The sequence below is a fragment of the Delphinus delphis genome, chromosome 2 (assembly GCF_949987515.2).
Source record: "Delphinus delphis chromosome 2, mDelDel1.2, whole genome shotgun sequence".
NCBI lineage: Eukaryota > Metazoa > Chordata > Mammalia > Artiodactyla > Delphinidae > Delphinus > Delphinus delphis.
Window position 1 is genome coordinate 154630194 of NC_082684.1, and position 17023 is coordinate 154647216.

At 42.2% G+C, this 17023-nt stretch overlaps 1 protein-coding gene across 2 annotated transcripts in view; it reads left to right on the top strand.

Annotated features, from left to right (window-relative positions):
- The window catches only part of ITIH2 (inter-alpha-trypsin inhibitor heavy chain 2), a 37535-nt gene extending 22900 nt beyond the window's left edge, over positions 1 to 14635 (top strand). For both annotated transcript variants that reach the window (XM_060006019.1, XM_060006020.1), the window contains 9 exons: positions 769 to 954; positions 1327 to 1466; positions 3307 to 3476; positions 5217 to 5354; positions 9637 to 9750; positions 10195 to 10393; positions 10951 to 11123; positions 12362 to 12473; positions 14435 to 14635. In XM_060006019.1, the coding sequence (XP_059862002.1) occupies positions 769 to 954; positions 1327 to 1466; positions 3307 to 3476; positions 5217 to 5354; positions 9637 to 9750; positions 10195 to 10393; positions 10951 to 11123; positions 12362 to 12473; positions 14435 to 14582 (1380 nt within the window). In that variant the 3' untranslated portion in view covers positions 14583 to 14635. The remainder of the gene's footprint in view (positions 1 to 768; positions 955 to 1326; positions 1467 to 3306; positions 3477 to 5216; positions 5355 to 9636; positions 9751 to 10194; positions 10394 to 10950; positions 11124 to 12361; positions 12474 to 14434) is intronic.
- Positions 14636 to 17023: the final 2388 nt, after the last annotated feature.

A 17023-nucleotide genomic window follows, 5' to 3' on the forward strand; every position in this document is an offset into this window, starting at 1 on the left:
TCAGTTATATTAGGTCACAAGAATCGGGGAAGTGTTCTATTCCTTTCTCATGCACCCCACCCCCACTTGTACACCTGCAGTAACAGTGAGATGAGAGGCGGTAAGGTGATGGATACCAAGTTCCCTACTCCCTGAACAGGTCTTGGGAGACACCATCACAGCTTCTTGTGTCTCTCCAGTCCCGCTAAGCCATCGGTCCTCCTAATCGTCATGGGCACTGTTCTCCCTTTAAAGTACATTGGCATCTTGGAAATCAACTTCTATAATGCAACACAAGTCAAATTGTAGCCTGTACATTTCCTTAAATATAAAGGATATCAATTACTTGTTTATTTTGACTAAATGGACAAGAAAAAATGAAGGAGAAGAAGAATATACTTTACTCCACCCTCTGTCAGTACCAGGTACCATCTATCGATAGCAGGCACCATATTTAAACCTGGGGACAGGTAAGAGACAGGTTCTAATTTGGGGATATCCACCCAGCTGACTTATTATGAGAGTCCATGAGCTTTTCATGTTCGTCATAACAGAAAGAAAATATGCTGGGCTCTTAAATCAAGAGTAATATTCTTAACAAAGTCTTGATCGTCTCTGTTTCAGTTCATTGAATAACTATGAGAATTTTCCATAGCTTTCCACAGAGATCCTGGGAGAATAAATTGAGCGATGTCTGCTAAGCACTTGAAGAATCTCAGAGAAAAATGCTTTAGATCTATAAAGTGATATGAAAATAATGATTTCTCTGTTTTTTTCTATGAATTGTAGAAATTCTACAACCAGGTCTCGACTCCCTTGCTCCGGAACGTTCAGTTCAACTATCCCCAAACACCAGTAACAGATGTCACTCAAAACAGTTTCCATAACTATTTTGGAGGCTCAGAGATCGTGGTGGCGGGAAAAGTTGACCCTGATAAATTGGAGCAGTTACAGGGTATTATCACTGCAACTTCGGTACTTCCACTTATCTGCTTATTCTAAAAACACTAATTGTCCCCTTAGTATACAAGAGACATCTTGTATATTAACAGGCTGATACTCTGAATTCCAAGAATCATGTGGGTATAATAAAAGCAAAAAGCGAAAGGGAAGGCCTGAGAATATCTGTGCCATCTTCCCAACTATTGTGTAAATCCTGACCTTTTCCATCCCAAACTCTAGAGGTTGGCTCTTACTTCCTCTTGTGTATTCTTTTGGGTTATTTTGCATTCCCCTTCCAGTTGCCTGCTACCCTGATTCACTCACAGTAGATCCTTTGGAAATGTGAATTGATTAACTACAATTCTGCCCCACTGGTGTCTTTCAACTGAACCTTCCACTGTCCAGGCTAATGCAGAGTTAGTCTTGGAAACCCTGGCCGAGGTGGATGGCTTGGAGGATTTTCTATCCAAAGACAAGCATGCAGATCCTGATTTCACCAAGAAATTGTGGGCCTATCTGACTATCAACCAACTTCTGGCTGAACGGTAAGAAGACCGTACACCACAGGGATTTGCAAAAGCAAAAGACTTGCCTTGGATACTTGACATAATAGACAAAAAAAAAGAGTTTGGAGCCAAGAAAGGCAGCAAATTATTACAGGGTTTGGAGTATTCATTTCCACTGGTTTCAGGCAGTTTTAACTCAAGCTGGGTTCACTCGTTTTTCTTTTTTCTTGACATATAACATGCATACAATAAAGCATGTGAAGTGCGTTCATTTTAAATGTACAGTTTAATGAATTTTTATGCACATCCCCCACGTAATCAGCACCCGATCCAGACACGGAACAGTTCTTCCATTTCTGAAGTCTCCTTCATTCTCCTTTCCACTCAACACCCACCTCCCACCTCGAGTAGAAATCACTATTTTGACATCTGTCGCTATCAATTAGTTTTGTCTATGATGAAATTTCATATAATGATACAAACTGTATTTTTTGTTTCTGGCTTCTTTCACTCAGTGTGATGCCCGTGAGATTCATCCATCTCATTGCTATGGGTATCAGGAATTCATTTGCATTTACTCCTGAAAATAGATTATTGTCCAAAGAGAAATTTATGATTATGCAATTCTGATATCACGTAAGTAAGGGCTTCCTATAGGTACCTATTCCATCTCTGGCTTCTCAGCTGACTGGTATTTAAATGCTCCAATATAAAAACTAATTTCTAGAGTAATGTATGGTTCTTTGATCACGTGTATCAGAATTACAGGGGGGTGTTTGGATAAGAAAATTACTGTTCCCCAGCCCGCCTCCACCTATTTGATCAGATTCTTAGGAAGAGGGAGCAGGGTGGTGTGAACGGGGCTGGGAAAAATGAAGTACGGCTGTATAACTGTGCTCAGAGAGAAAATCCTTAATGTCAGTAAGATTATAAAACAGACACAAGATTGTAAGCTGTGGCTTTAAAGTAAGTGAGAACTGTCCCTGCATCTTTACAGAGGCAACTGGGTGCATGTAAAGGTATATAGCAAATTGCTGCAGACGTTAAATATTGATTTTTAAAAAACAATCCCTGTAAAGTGGATCAGTGGTTGCCAGGGAGCAGTGGTGGAAAGGATGAACAGGCAGAGCACAGGGGATTCTTTAGGGAGGTGAAACTACCCTGTATGACACTATAATGATGGATACCTGTCATTATACATTTGTCCAGACCCACAGCACGTACAACACAAAAGTGAACCCTGGGTGATGATGACGTGTAGATGTAGATGTATCGATTGTAACAGATGTACCACTTCTAGTGGGAGATGTTGATAATGGGGGAGGTTGTCGGGTGGGGAAGGGGCAGGGAGTATATGGAAAAGCTCTACTCTATGCTCAGTTTTGCTGTGAACCTAAAACTGCTCTCAAAAATAACTTATTTAGACTTGTTTCCAAGGGGGAGGGGGTCGGGGGAGGGGTGGAGTGGGAGGTTGGGGTGAGCAGATGTAAGCTATTGCATCTGCTAAACAACAAGGTCCTACTGTATAGCACAGGGAACTATATTCAGTATCCTGGGATAAACCATAATGGAAAATAATATGAAAAAGAATGTATATATATGTATATATATATATATATATATATATATATATGACTGAAGCACTTTGCTGTACAGCAGTAATTAACACAGAGAACACTGTAAATCAACTATACTTCAGTTAAGAAAAATACTAATCTGTTTAAAAATTCCTTAGGACTGCATGGATAGACAAAATACTAAGCTTCATGAAGCCAGTTAATTCTGTTTTACCTCATGGTCCCCAGGGTCCCAGTTGGACCCAGAAGTGGTGGAGTTAAATCTAGTGATGCTGTCCAATGTCTCTGTTTCCTGAGTGCAGGAGCCTGGCTCCTACAGCTGCTGTGAAAAGGAAAATTACAAAAACAATCCTGCAGATGTCTCTGGATCACCATATAGTGACCCCCCTCACATCCTTGGTGATTGAGAATGATGCCGGGGATGAACGCATGCTGGCAGACTCCCCTCCACAAGACCATTCTTGTTGTTCAGGTGAGTCTGCCTACCTGGTGGAGAAATTTTTCATAAGATGTTACGGAAAAACCCAAACGAACTGTTTGGCCAACCTGATATTTTTTATAAGCCTACGTCCTGATGAGCCTTGTTGACATTAGATAAAAGTAAACAGGGGTGGAAAGAGCTTGGCTACAGCAGTGGCAGTCACTTATCTGAACTTCTTTGAAGTCATATACAAAACTCATATAGAATCTAGTACTCAGAAAAGTATTTTTAATGGTCTATCAGATGACATGTCAGGCCCTTCTCCAATCCTGTTGAAAGCAAAGAATTGAAAACTGTCTCACTTACAAATAGATTTGTTTCCTAGACATTGGAGTTATTCCATTTTGGGGCACTACACCGATTTTCAAATGGACACTTAGCTCCCGGGAGGTTTTTGGTGAGGCAGGCAGGAAAAAGCTGTGCCTTCCATTTCTAAACTAGGAGAAAGGGTTTTCTCGGGAAAAATATATATGGAAGCTAAGAAGCTCAAAATTGCCGTAAAAGCTATCCATGATCTCTGTGTCTCGTGGAATGTCCCAAGGTACACCCAAGGGCACGTGTGCCCACATTTAGAAGAGCTTGGTTTACTCATCTCTTCCTTCCTCCCTTTCTTAGGGACTGGTCCTGTTATAACAATCTTGAGAATGACCAGCATTCACTGGAGGGATCGTTTTCTGCATTTTTAATTCTGTCCAAGTGAGATGCCAACTTTATGACAGTGGTCCAGGCTTCAAGAAACTCTTACTTCTGACTTCCAGTTTCAATAGCCTGGAGCCTCACAGCTAAATTTATGCAGGGAGAAACTCAGGCTAGATGACCTGGCATTTATAGGTGATTTTATATCCCCTGAATAAAATGCCTAGGTGAACTGGCATTTTTTTCTCAGAGGAAAGGAGCTGACTGCATATCAGAAAGCCAAATGAACTTTTTTTTTTTTGCGGTACGTGGGTCTCTCACTGTTGTGGCCTCTCCCGTTGCGGAGCACAGGCTCCGGACGCGCAGGTTCAGTGGCCATGGCTCACGGGCCCAGCCGCTCCGCGGCATGTGGGATCTTCCCGGACCGGGGCACAAACCCATGTCCCCTGCATCGGTAGGCGGACTCTCAACCACTGCGCCACCAGGGAAGCCCCCAAATGAATTTTTTGCAACCAGTAGGGGATATTGGTTGGGAAACTAAATCGTTCAGTTGATTGTTTTGTTTTGTTTTCTTTTTTATTGAAGTATAGTTGATTTACAATATGGTGTTAGTTTCAGGTGTACGGCAAAATGATTCCATTTTATATATATATGTACTTTCAGATTATTTTCCATTATAGGTTATTATAAGATATTGAATATCGTGTTATACAGTAGATCCTTATTGCTTTCTGATTGTCATTTGGTGAGTGGATAGGAATAGATCCGAGAAGATGCCGTCCAGAGTCTGGCTGGACCTCATCTCCCCAGTTTATGGTGAAGGCACAAGGTCCTTCCCCAACCTCCGAGGGCTGGTTCCTCCTACTACAGACCCTAGCCCACGACCCAGACTCTGCAGAGAAGCCTCCAGCAGGCCCTCACAGCATGATGACAGAAGGAGCTGGAAGATAGAGAACTCAGGAATAAAAATGATGGGAGAAAACCTTAGCTGAAAACCTCTGGGGTCTGTCTGCATAAAACAGATTCTTGATATTGTAAGCAATGTCCATGGAAAAGTAAACCTGGAAACTAATGGATACAGTTTTTTCTATGCAGGTGCCCTGTATTATGGCAACAGAGTTGCTCCAAATTCATTCCCACCTTGGGTGAACCCTTCACCGACACCAATGGTCCCAATGCCCGCGGTTGGTGCTCCAGTGCTTGAGACAACCCCTCCTCCACACGTGATGAGAGGTAAGGGAACTTCCACAATGCTTCCACATCCCAGATCTCAACTGGACCATAATGCCGTGGAGCATTGGTGTACGTTTAAAAAATCCTGGTAAAACTGGAAGCCGCCTATAGGCATCGTTGCCTTCCATGGAAAGAAGATGGCCCCATGTATTAGTCAGCTTGGGCCACCAAAACAAAATACCATAGACTGGGTGGTCCAGTCTATGTAAATCAGAAGTTTATTTCTCCCAGTTCTGGAGGCTGGGAAGTCCAAGATCAAGGTGCCAGCCAGGTACATTTCGTTTTCTTCGTTTGTAGGGAGCACCTGTCTTCCTGTGTGTTCACATGTGTGTTCACATGGCCCCTTTGTGTATGCACTGGAGAGAGAGATAGAGGGCAGGCTCTCCCGTGTGTCTCTTTTATAAGGGCACAAACCCCATCATAAGGGTCCCTCCCTCATGACCTTGTCAAATTTCATCAGCTCCCAAGGCCCCACCTCTAAACACCATCATGTTGGTGGTTACAGCTTCAACATATGAATTTGGGGGGACAACGCATTCCATAGCACCCCATTTCCAACTGTACAAGGCAAACCTTCTGGGATGGAAGAGATGCACCTCTCGTGTGGGGAGGGCCAATGGGTATCAATGGAAAGGACATCTTATTTGGAGATTGTTCATGACACTCATTTGAACTTAAGTTACTTAACATTTCTGCACTTCACTTCCTTCATTTTGAAAACAGGCATCACTATACTTGTGTAGCTGTAAGTACGTAAGTATCATGATGTAAGCTACTTACATAGCTGTCGATTAAATATGTAACCATCTTTAAAGAGCTGGCATGTTATAGTCACTCAATAAATAGGTGTTCTGTTTGTTTTTGGCCACACCATGCAGCATGTGGGATCTTAGTTCCCCCGGCCAGGGATCAGACCTGTGCCCCCTCCAGTGAAATCACAGTCTTAACCACTGGGCCACCAGGAAAGTCCCTAAATAGGTGTTATTATCAACTTTATAATCAAAAATACTTGAATGTTGTTTCCTATATAACTGCATTATCATACATTATTTTGTGAGGTTGTTTGTTAATTTGCTTACTTGATTTTAATCAACAGCATATTTGAAAATCCTAGTTTTGCTCAGCATTTAAAAATCTTTCTACCAGTGGTTGCAGTGGCAGGCATGGGTAGCAGATGCAATCGTGTGAAAGCCAGGAAAACGAATTTCCTCGCGAGGCTCCTGGCAGCTGCATCTGGCTTCCTTGTGCAGATTCTTTCTTTGCCTTCTGGTCATCAACCTCTGCAGGGTCTTATTTCTCAACCAGAGAGAGGGGCTGCCTGGGGGGAAATAGGAAACTATCTTCTCTCCTGTTCCTGGTCTGCACTATGCCTTTCGGTGAAAGGGGTTTCCACTGCCTACCCATTGGCTGGTCCCATGTAGAAAGGGACCAGCTTGTGTCCCTTTTCTGCCTTTTATTTAGGAGTAAATTTCAACATTCAAAGAAGGAGCACATCCCTCTCCCTCTTGGAAGGTCCAAAGTACCAGCTTAACTCGGGTGGTTTGCAGTTTAAATATCAGAGTAGCTTCTGGTGTAGCTTCTTAGAAATGTGCTGCTTTTCTAGACTGCTTGGAACGTAAGACTCTTCTATCCAGAAATCCTCAGAACTGATTTCTCAGGACTGTACACCTACCACTCACCTGACATAGAATTATAACAGAGAGAACACAGCGAGGACTCTGAATGGATATTTATGGTATCTTTAAATATCTTTAATAAGTATCTTGATAGAGATTTTAAAACATCCCACCTCTACGACTTAGCTCTGAAATTGTTGTTTGGGGGCCCAAGGTGATCTTCTTCTTCACGCTTCCATTGGTGGCGATGCTTCAGACAGAGGTCCCTCCACTCCCCTCCCACATGACCTCCAACTATGGAGCTTTGGTGAAGGGCGCTGCATGTGACTCTCAGAGTGACAGCCTCGTAAAGCGGCACATGAGGAGGGAATCTGTGTGTCCAAGGTCGCTGTGCTTGCACAACAGCCATTTTTACCATGTGTTTCCAACGAGTGGCTTCTGAGAGCAAGATCTGATTGCAGGGACAAGTTCATGAGTCACTTAAACTGTTCCTCTGCGAAATAAAACTTTCATAGAAACATGTAGAGCCCGAGCCAATTTATTTTGAAGTGTTCTTCTCAGTAAGAATGCAGTGCTTGCTCCGAGTTTCTTGTCTCTGCTGTATGAGGCAACCAAAAGGACAAGGTCTTGAGAGTCAGACAGTTCTGGGGTCCAACTCTGCCCCCATGACCTTGGCCTGGACACTGAAACATCTATAGGTCTCAGCCCACCTTCAAAATGGGGATGATAATAACCTGCAAGGTGGTTCTAAAGTAGGTTCCTGGTTCCCAGGAGAAGCTCGGTAAATGCTGGCTAGTCTCACACCCATTAACCCCAGGTCCTCAATCTCCCTCCAACCTGATCAGAATGGAAGGCTGCACAGACTAACTTCAGTATGACCTTTTGTTTCTGGTAGACGTCTATCCACTCATTAGGGCAGTACTGATTCGCTGCTGCTCACCAAAAGGTCTGATGGATGGGATCTAGGTTCATCAAAATGGCAAAACCCATGATTATCTTTAATGAAAGCAATTTCCTTCAAGCCAAGTTATCTCAGAACACCCTATTTGTGTAGAGGAAAGAAGAGGCTATCATAATAAAATGATTTTTTTGATTAAAAAAACAAAGAGCTGGGAAGCTTCGTTGCGTGTTTTAATGATGCCCTCTCATGCCCAGCTCCTACACAAAATCAATTAACCAAGTATTTATTGACTACAGAGCATGAGCTTGGTGGTGTGAGGGGTGCAAAGAAGTACAAGATTTTGTTCCAGTTCTGGATGAGTTTATCCTCCATTTCGAGTTCCCAAACACACACTTGAAGGAGCATATCAGGATGGTTGGGAGAATGGGCACGTAATCAGACAGCGTGGCTTTGCGTCATAACTTTGCCACTTATTAACGCTGTGATGTGACCTCGGGCAGGTCACCTGTCCTCTGCAGGACTGCGGTGAGAATTAGTTAATATTTGCAAAGAGCTTTGTGATAGCATCTAGAAAACAGCAACCTCTCAGACATTTGTTAAAGCACGGTAAGGAACAATTTATTCATGATGGGTGTAGGGACCACTGCACTGGGGTATTGCAGTGCAGGAGGGAGATTAGATTCAACTCTGAACACACCATGGGAAAGTGGGAATTTACAGACAAAAACCAGGCTGAGGTCAGTAAATGGAATATTACTAAGAGGAAACATCAGTGGAAAGGGGGGGTTCTGGTTAAACTAACCTAACAGGATTCTTGCTGAAGGCAGGCCAGGTAATCAGACCTCACTTGAGGATGGTGGGGGGAGGAGGAACCTGAATAGATATCAAGGGTGATCAGATTTGGAGGGTGGGGGATTCTAGCTAAACCTACGTAGTAGGATTTTTGCTAAAGTTAGACAATGCAGAGAGGAACATGGAAGTCCAAAAGTTGAGGTCAAACTTGAAGAGTTCAGGGAAGCCTGAGTAGAGTTAGTCCCAGGAGAGAGTCTTTGTCACTCCTTCATTAAATTGTTTCTCTCTTGAAGGTAAAGACCATGACTTATTTATAGCTACACGAAGCGTTGCATAATTCAGAGTTTTGCACATGGTTTGGTTTTTTTTCTTACCAAATATTTGTTGAATGGGTAAACAAACAAACAAAAAAGATCAGCCAGAATAATGGTGTCTAGTAACAAAGGAGTACTTTCTTGGGAATAGCTTGATCCTTCATTGCTCTTGGAATTGATCAGTATTAATCTGTATGCCAAAAGGTAATAGTATGTCTTTTTTATTTTTATGCACTGTGTATGACTACTTAAAAATACAGGTATTTTACCTATGTATACACACAGTCACTGTATATACACATATGTAGTACATTTGTAGTATATATTATACATGTAGTGTGTATGCTTGTGTTTCTTATTCCTAATGTCTTTCTTATTCATTTTTTTCTCTCTAGCCTAGAATATATGTGATAGCTACAAAACGAGTATACATTATATTTGTAAGATAACCTAGAACTCTGATGGCAGCTCCATGAGGAAGGGACAGCGCTTGGACCACTGGGTCCTCCCTGGTGCCTAGAACAGTACCTAGCGTATAGTAGGAGCACAATAAACATTTGTTGTTGTGAAATTAAAGAAGTTCAGGAATAAAATACTGTTCAAATTAATCTTCCTTTCTATGATTTTGTTTGTTTTCATTTTCTTTGTATATTTTCCAGTTGAAAATGACCCACACTTCGTCATCTACCTACCAAAAAGCCAAAAGAATATTTGTTTCAATATTGACTCAGAACCTGGAAAAATCCTCAACCTTGTTTCTGATCCAGAATTAGGTAAAATAAAAAGATATTATATTGGAATCAGACTACTAGATCATGGTCATTCTTCACTGTCACTACCTGGGATTTCTTTCTTTCCTACCTTAATAAAATCTTATATATATATATTTCAAACTACTCTTTTCAAACTCTGATAGTGAGAAATGAATTATAAATATATTCCTAACTATTCGAACTATTCTAGATAAAATACTCTGAGTATGAACTAGCAGAACTTGTGATATGATTAATTTAAACCATAAGAAAATAGTTATAAAATGAGAATTATAGAGGAAAAAAATATTTTGTAAATCCTGAAGCTAAATAAAAAAATAATTTTCCCATTCTGTCAAGTTTTATAAATTTGAATTATGGTGCCCACATGTGCAAAAAGAAAGAAAGAAAGAAAGAAAGAAAAAGAGCGCACAAGAGAGAAAAAAACATTTTTTTTCCTTGCAGGGATTTTGGTCAATGGACAGCTCATCGGTGCCAAGAAGCCCAAGAATGAAAAACTAAGCACCTATTTTGGGAAACTGGGATTTTATTTCCAACGTGAGGACATGAAAATAGAAATCAGCACCGAGACCATCTCCCTGAGCGGGGGCTCTCGAACATCTGTCTTGTCCTGGTCCGACACAGCCCACATCCTTAACCAGAGGCAAGTACAGTTACATCCGAATTAGGGCGTATCCTTGACACGTGACTACATCAACAAATCCAGACACGCGTGACACAAACATAAAACTCAAAATCATCATTTTAAATGTGAAGAAGTCAAGGTTCAGAAAAAATTTTGTTACTTCCTGCCCTGCTCCCGGCAGTAGAGTCTATGTGTTTTGGACACAGTGTGTCTCAGTGCTAGCCTGGCGCCTGGCATACAGTAAGCACTCAATAAATACATGTTGGACGTGTGAATGAATCCATCAACTGAAATCCAGCCCAGTGTGTCAGGGTGCTCAGAAACACTATGATTTTGTCCTATGAGTAATATCTTCCCATTAGTACCTGTTCATTGTTGATACGGAAACGTATACATTGACAGAATTTCAGCGCTGGGAGATAAATCAACGTTCTGTGGCCAAAATGTCGTAAAGCTCTTAAAAAACTGGGGCGATTGTACGGGGCAGAGTGAAGTCATATTAGGGGTGGGAGAGGAATGACATTCTAAAACGAGTCTGTTCCGGAATCGTTAACTCCTTTTTGACTTCCCACCAGGGTGCTTGTCTCGGTGAAGAAAGAGAAAACTGTGACTATCACCCTGGATAAAGAGATGTCCTTCTCTGTTTTACTTCATCGCGTTTGGAAGAAGCATCCGATCAATGTCGACTTTTTGGGGATCTACATCCCCCCCACAAACAAGTTTTCTCTTAATGTACACGGGTTGATAGGTAAAGTGTCCGTGGACCATCTGGCAGGTGTGGGACTGACCACCCTAGGTCTTGAGCAACTTTGGCTCAAGGTTAGAACATTTGGTTAGAATGTGGGAAAGTGACAGGTGTGGACTCAAGGGTTCAGGGAGGACCCACACCCTGGTCTTAATTTATGAAGATGCCTGAGTGACACACAAAGAGGTTAGTGTCATTGACAGAGTGTAACATTTACCGTTGCTCGCGGTTTCCATAGAAACATGAGACACATCTCACCTTGCAGGGCCACGGGGAGGCCAGGTTTGGGTCAGGAACCAGAAGCAGGAGCAAGAGATAGGTCCAGGCCAGAGCCTTTACTGGGGTTTCTGTGGCAAAGACAGGACAGAGCAGGGTAGTTTGGGGTTGGCTGGCTTAATAATTTCAGTGGGCACTGGGCTACAGGGTGGTCTTTCCTTGCCTGGCACCTGGCCCTGGAATGATTCCTTCTGGGGCTCCCAGGCCAGAGACAGGAGGCCCGGCTCTGGCTTGGTCCGTTTGCAGATCCCCGCCATGCTCCCGGCTGAGTCCTTTGCTCTCTTTCAGAATTGGCTTTCCCAGGGAGGGGCAGTCTCCCCCCAGCCAGACGGAGTTTTTAAGATGTCAAAACATCATAATATACAGAGAATAAGAAACAAGATTCCTACAACCCCACACAGCAGTGCAGGGCGACTCGTAATGCTATAGCTGGGACTATTTGCTGCTCCAAAGTTTCCCAGGGCTGGGATTTCATCACATACTGGGCAAATTAAGAGAAGGGATGGATACACTGTACGTTTTATGCTGAAGATGTTTTTCTCACTGAAGAGAAGTGAACTGGTTTAGGAAGTCTGTGATAACAAGCAGGGCGTCCAGGTCAACCTTCCCTACTTTTTAAAGAACGGTGGCGATTTAAGCATACTGTATAGTGTCACAAACCAAACGTGTTTCTAGATTTGAGCTGTACTCTCAGGTGCTGACCTTTACCCCCACCATCAGAGTGTTTGATTTTACTTGGGGTCCAGTTGATCAGACTCATATGTCAAATGACATACGAGTGAGCAGCATGGATTTGCCCTCAGGAAGAACCCACCCCCATCTGCATCCTTTTCCTCTCAGTACATCTGTCTACCTCAGAAAGTCTAGATGGGGGAACCAAAATGCAGCTTGGATCACATGACCAGCCTGTCCTTTTGTCTTCCCTTGAGTTACATGTAAATAAACGTCTGGACTTTGTTTCATAGGCCAGTTCATGTATGAGCCAAAGATACATATCTTCAATGAGCGACCAGGAAAGGACCCTGAGAAGCCAGAGGCAAACATGGACGTGAAGGGACAAAAGCTGATTGTCACCAGGTATGTCTCGGATGCATATACTACGGGGACAAAAAGGGCTCCTGTTAGGATTGGACTCACGGCCAAATAGAAGAACAAGAAAAGCCATTTCAAGCTTTACCTGTGTCACACTAAACAATTCACCAGGAAGAGACACACACATGGCATTGGCGTAAGGACACTGCACGAAGTCCATCCGAAATGCAAAAAATGACCAGGTACATAAGTACGTACCATCAAATGCCAAGATTAATTAATCTACTCTTCTCACCTTCGTACATTAGAAGCCATACGGCCACAAGCTGGATAACTGAAAAAGCAGATCAAAGGAAGAAATCATAAAAACACCTACTCGCCTTAGTGCTAGCGAAAGAACGTGTAGATTTTTACTTACGCCTAGAGCTTTCTTTTTGAGTACTTATCCACTGAATGCATGTTTGTGTTTGAATCTACTGAATACATCTTGGTGTAGCTTTTCTTACACAAACCGTATCCATATGCTTCATTTTGAAGTGAGAACATAGATACCTGTAAAGCATCCTGAGTTTAAACTTTTTATACGTCTTTTTCATTTTTCCCAGTCTTTTACAGTTGTCTCACCCAGGCCTAATCTGGTATCATATTAAAGAATTCGGGGCCTTTTTAGAGTTTTTACAAAGCAGCCAACTTTGCTCGATGAGAAATGACTCTTGGCACACGAATGTCATTGGCTTCCATGTACTTCATTAAACCATAAAATTACAACAATTAAGCCATAAAATTACAACAATCATTAAGCCATAAAATTACAACAGCAAAATAAAGTTACCACAGAAATAGATTTGTGAACTGCAACAATGGGCTCTTAGGACACTACTCAACTAGCATGGGTTTACCAGAGATCAGTGAGTTACCACTGGGCGTCAGTAAGCGTGTTTCATAGAAGCAACGCTGAGCACAGTTGATCACAGTAATAACAAGTTATCTGAGATTGGTAAACACATCTACTCTATGCTAATGACCAAAGGTAAAGGCTGGGCCCCATTTTCTTCTACTGCCAGCACCTCGTGACGCACAGCGGAAACTAACTCGACCCGTGGGCCACGCGCAAAGATGTATGTCTTAAAGCTCATTAATGGCAATATACCGTATAACTTCTTTACCCTTAAAACGAAAACCATGAATGTCTCAGGAACAGCCGGCGTCGCTCCTAAGTAGAACAGTCACCCCTGCAGTCAAGCTGAGAGGCACCTCAGATTCATCCTGCAGGGAACCTGTGAGCTGGAGCTTCGTTTCCACCTTCTTTCCATTTGAACGTTATTTCCGCCCCACAGCCTCCCTGCAGTAGCCTCAGCTCCCCAGAGCACGATGGTTGGATCCTCTTCCAGCCTCACCAGATAAACACAAGACACCCAGGAAATTGTGAATTTCAGATACTTGGGACATACTTCTGCTGAAACATGAGTGGTGTTTATCTGAAATTCAAATTTAACTGGCATCCTGCATTGTTATTTGCTAAATCTGGCAGCTTCTTCCTTGCTCTGGGCTAATTTGGAGACTATACCAGCCCTAGGCAACCTTGAGGACATAGCCCCCAGCCAGTTCCCACTGCCCCCTTGTCCCTTTCCCCATGTCCAGAAAGAGGACTGCCTCTGACTACATGGGCCTCCCCTCCAAGGCAGCAGGGAAAAAATAAAAAAGGAAAGTTAATTTGCACTCTTTACCTTCCTGGAAAAGTCCATATTGGTCAATCTCTAGACAGGTTATTTGAATTTCTAAGGACACACTGCTTATTGTCTGTCTTTCTAAACCAAGCCCCTGACTCTGGTGCTTTGTATGACTTGGGGAAGACTTGGGGAACGGGGATGGGGCACAGGGGTGTTAGCAGATACGGTGCTAGAAGGGGGCAGAAAACAGAGAGGGAGAGTGTGTCTTCTTTCTAGATACACAGGCTGGCCACGCCGTGGTCTGTGTCCTAACCACGCCCACTGTTCTCCTTGCAGAGGCCTGCAGAAGGACTACCGGACAGACAGAGTGTTTGGGACCAACGTTCCTTGTTGGTTTGTGCACAACAGTGGGAAAGGCTTCATCGACGGACATTACAAGGACTACTTTGTGCCTCAGCTCTACAGCTTTCTCAAATGGCCTTGAAAAGTTTATAGTTGGGGAAATTCTATGTATAAATATACATTTTTTCCCTGCCACCTTTGTAGTCATTCTTGAGTTTGAATAATTAAAAACTAACCAGATATCATGGTGGTTTATAAAACCTGTTAACACACCTGAAGAAGATAAATACTTTGCAAAGAAGTTTTAGGATGTTGTTGGCGTTTTCAGATGGGAAGGTGTGTTAATCGAGGTTGTGCAGAGGAGGGCTGCATTGGTGAGTCAAGCTGCCGTCCAGACGGAGTCCTGGGTTTGGCATTTACTGTAAGGACTTCACTGTTTTTAGTGTCAGGTCCTCAACCTTGCAACTGAATACATTATTAGGTTGTCAGTTACATGGGAAATTCAATTATGAGGTTATTTGGTGAACTTGGAGTAAGAACAGGGGAAGTCACCTATCTTAATTGTTTTGTAGTTATATATATATGAATATAAAGCCCTGTCACCCCTGTAGGGATAACCTTGCCAAGGTACCTAAGATGCCCATGATGCTTTGCCAAAATTCCTTCCTTAGTGTTGGCCTCAGAGACCCTTTTTAGTCCAAGAAGCCTGTATTAGTCAGGATTCTCCTGAGAAAGAGAACTAGTAGGATAGCCATATCATATATACACACATATATAAACATACGCACATATACAGTTGGCCCTTGAACAATGTGGGGCTTAGGGCTGCCAAAATCCCACAGTTGAAAACCAACAGACTTTTATCTCTGTCTCAAAGACAAAGGAATTGATAGATGACTCACCCAAGGGCAGGAAACAAACAGTATAGAACAGATCAGGACTCAAACCCTAGTTTTTTGTTTTTTTATAAATTTATTTTTTATTTATATTATTTATTTTTGGCAGTGTTGGGTCTTTGTTGCTGTGCATGGGCTTTCTCTAGTTGCGGCAAGCAGGGACTACTCTTTGTTGCGGTGCGTGGACTTCTCATTATGGTGGCTTCTCTTGTTGCAGAGCACAGGCTCTAGGCGCGTGGGCTTCAGCAGTTGTGGCATGTGGGCTCAGCAGTTGTGGCTCATAGGCCCTAGAGTGCACGCTCAGTAATTGTGGTGCATGGGCTTAGTTGCTCCGTGGCATGTGGGATCTTCCCGGACCAGGGCTCGGACCCATGTCCCCTGCATTGGCATGTGGATTCTTAACCACTGAACCACCAGGGAAGTCCTCAAACCCTAGTTTTTTGATTCCACATACTGTGATCTCTAATTAAACACAAACTTTTCCCCATACTTAGTTAATTTTAAAGATCTGTAAAATGAAACAACAGGTGCTATATTTGTTTTTTAAAAACCCACATACAGGGGTTTCCCTTGTGGTGCAGTGATTGAGAGTCTGCCTGCTGATGCAGGGTACACAGGTTCGTGCTCCGGTCTGGGAAGATCCCACATACCGCGGAGCGGCTGGGCCCGTGAGCCATGGCCGCTGAGCCTGCGCATCTGGAGCCTGTATTCCACAACGGGAGAGGCCACAACAGTGAGAGGCCCGCGTACCGGAAAAAAAAATTTTAAAAATCCACATACAAGTGGTCCCATGCAGTTCAAACCCATGTTGTTCAGGGGTCAATGGTGTATATATATATATATACACCATTCATATATATATATATATGAAGAGATCTATTATAAGGAATTGCCTTACATGATTACGGAGGCTGGTGCAAGTCTGATCCATTATTCTGTGCTTTCCTTTGTTTATAACTTTCCTTTAAATCTATTCTGAAAATGGATATATGTTCAAAGGCCAAAGTGATGAAATTGCACTTAAAAAAATTTTTTAAGGTACATTTTTATGAAGCTTTCTCTCCATAATTTGGTTAAAACCATTTTTCATTTTAGAAAGTAGACAAAACTACCTCTTTTTGGACATACCCAACCAATATTTGTGAAAGCAAGTGATCATCTTTTGACATAATTGCAAAATATTAAACGTGATTATTTCTATAATTTCCAAGATAACCTCAGTGCTGAAGAGGTAAATAGCATTGCCTTTTAGTTTCATTCCTCTATAAAAATTGGTCACCTACGGCACCTATGATTTTTTTAAAAATCTATTACATCTTTTCTATCCCTATTTCAAAAATACTAATCTTAAAATGCTAATATTCAACACAAACTTCAAAAGTGGGTTCTTATACTGGTTACTTTGTAAAAAATTTTGACCTTAAAACAGCTACCTTTAGCTATATAAGGTTAGATCTGTTCCTAGTATTTTACATGTGCTCAGTAGTTTTAAAAATAATGATGAAAATCTTGGGGTGTAAATTTACACGCTGAGTACTGAGCAACATAGTCCTAGCAAAAGAAACTAGATTTAAAATCAAACCCATGTTATTCAAATTATCAAAACTTTTATTAATAGCTGGTGTTTTAAAATTCATTTCCTGTAAAAAATAACCTTATTAATACTGTTCATATGTGTCCCTCTTGA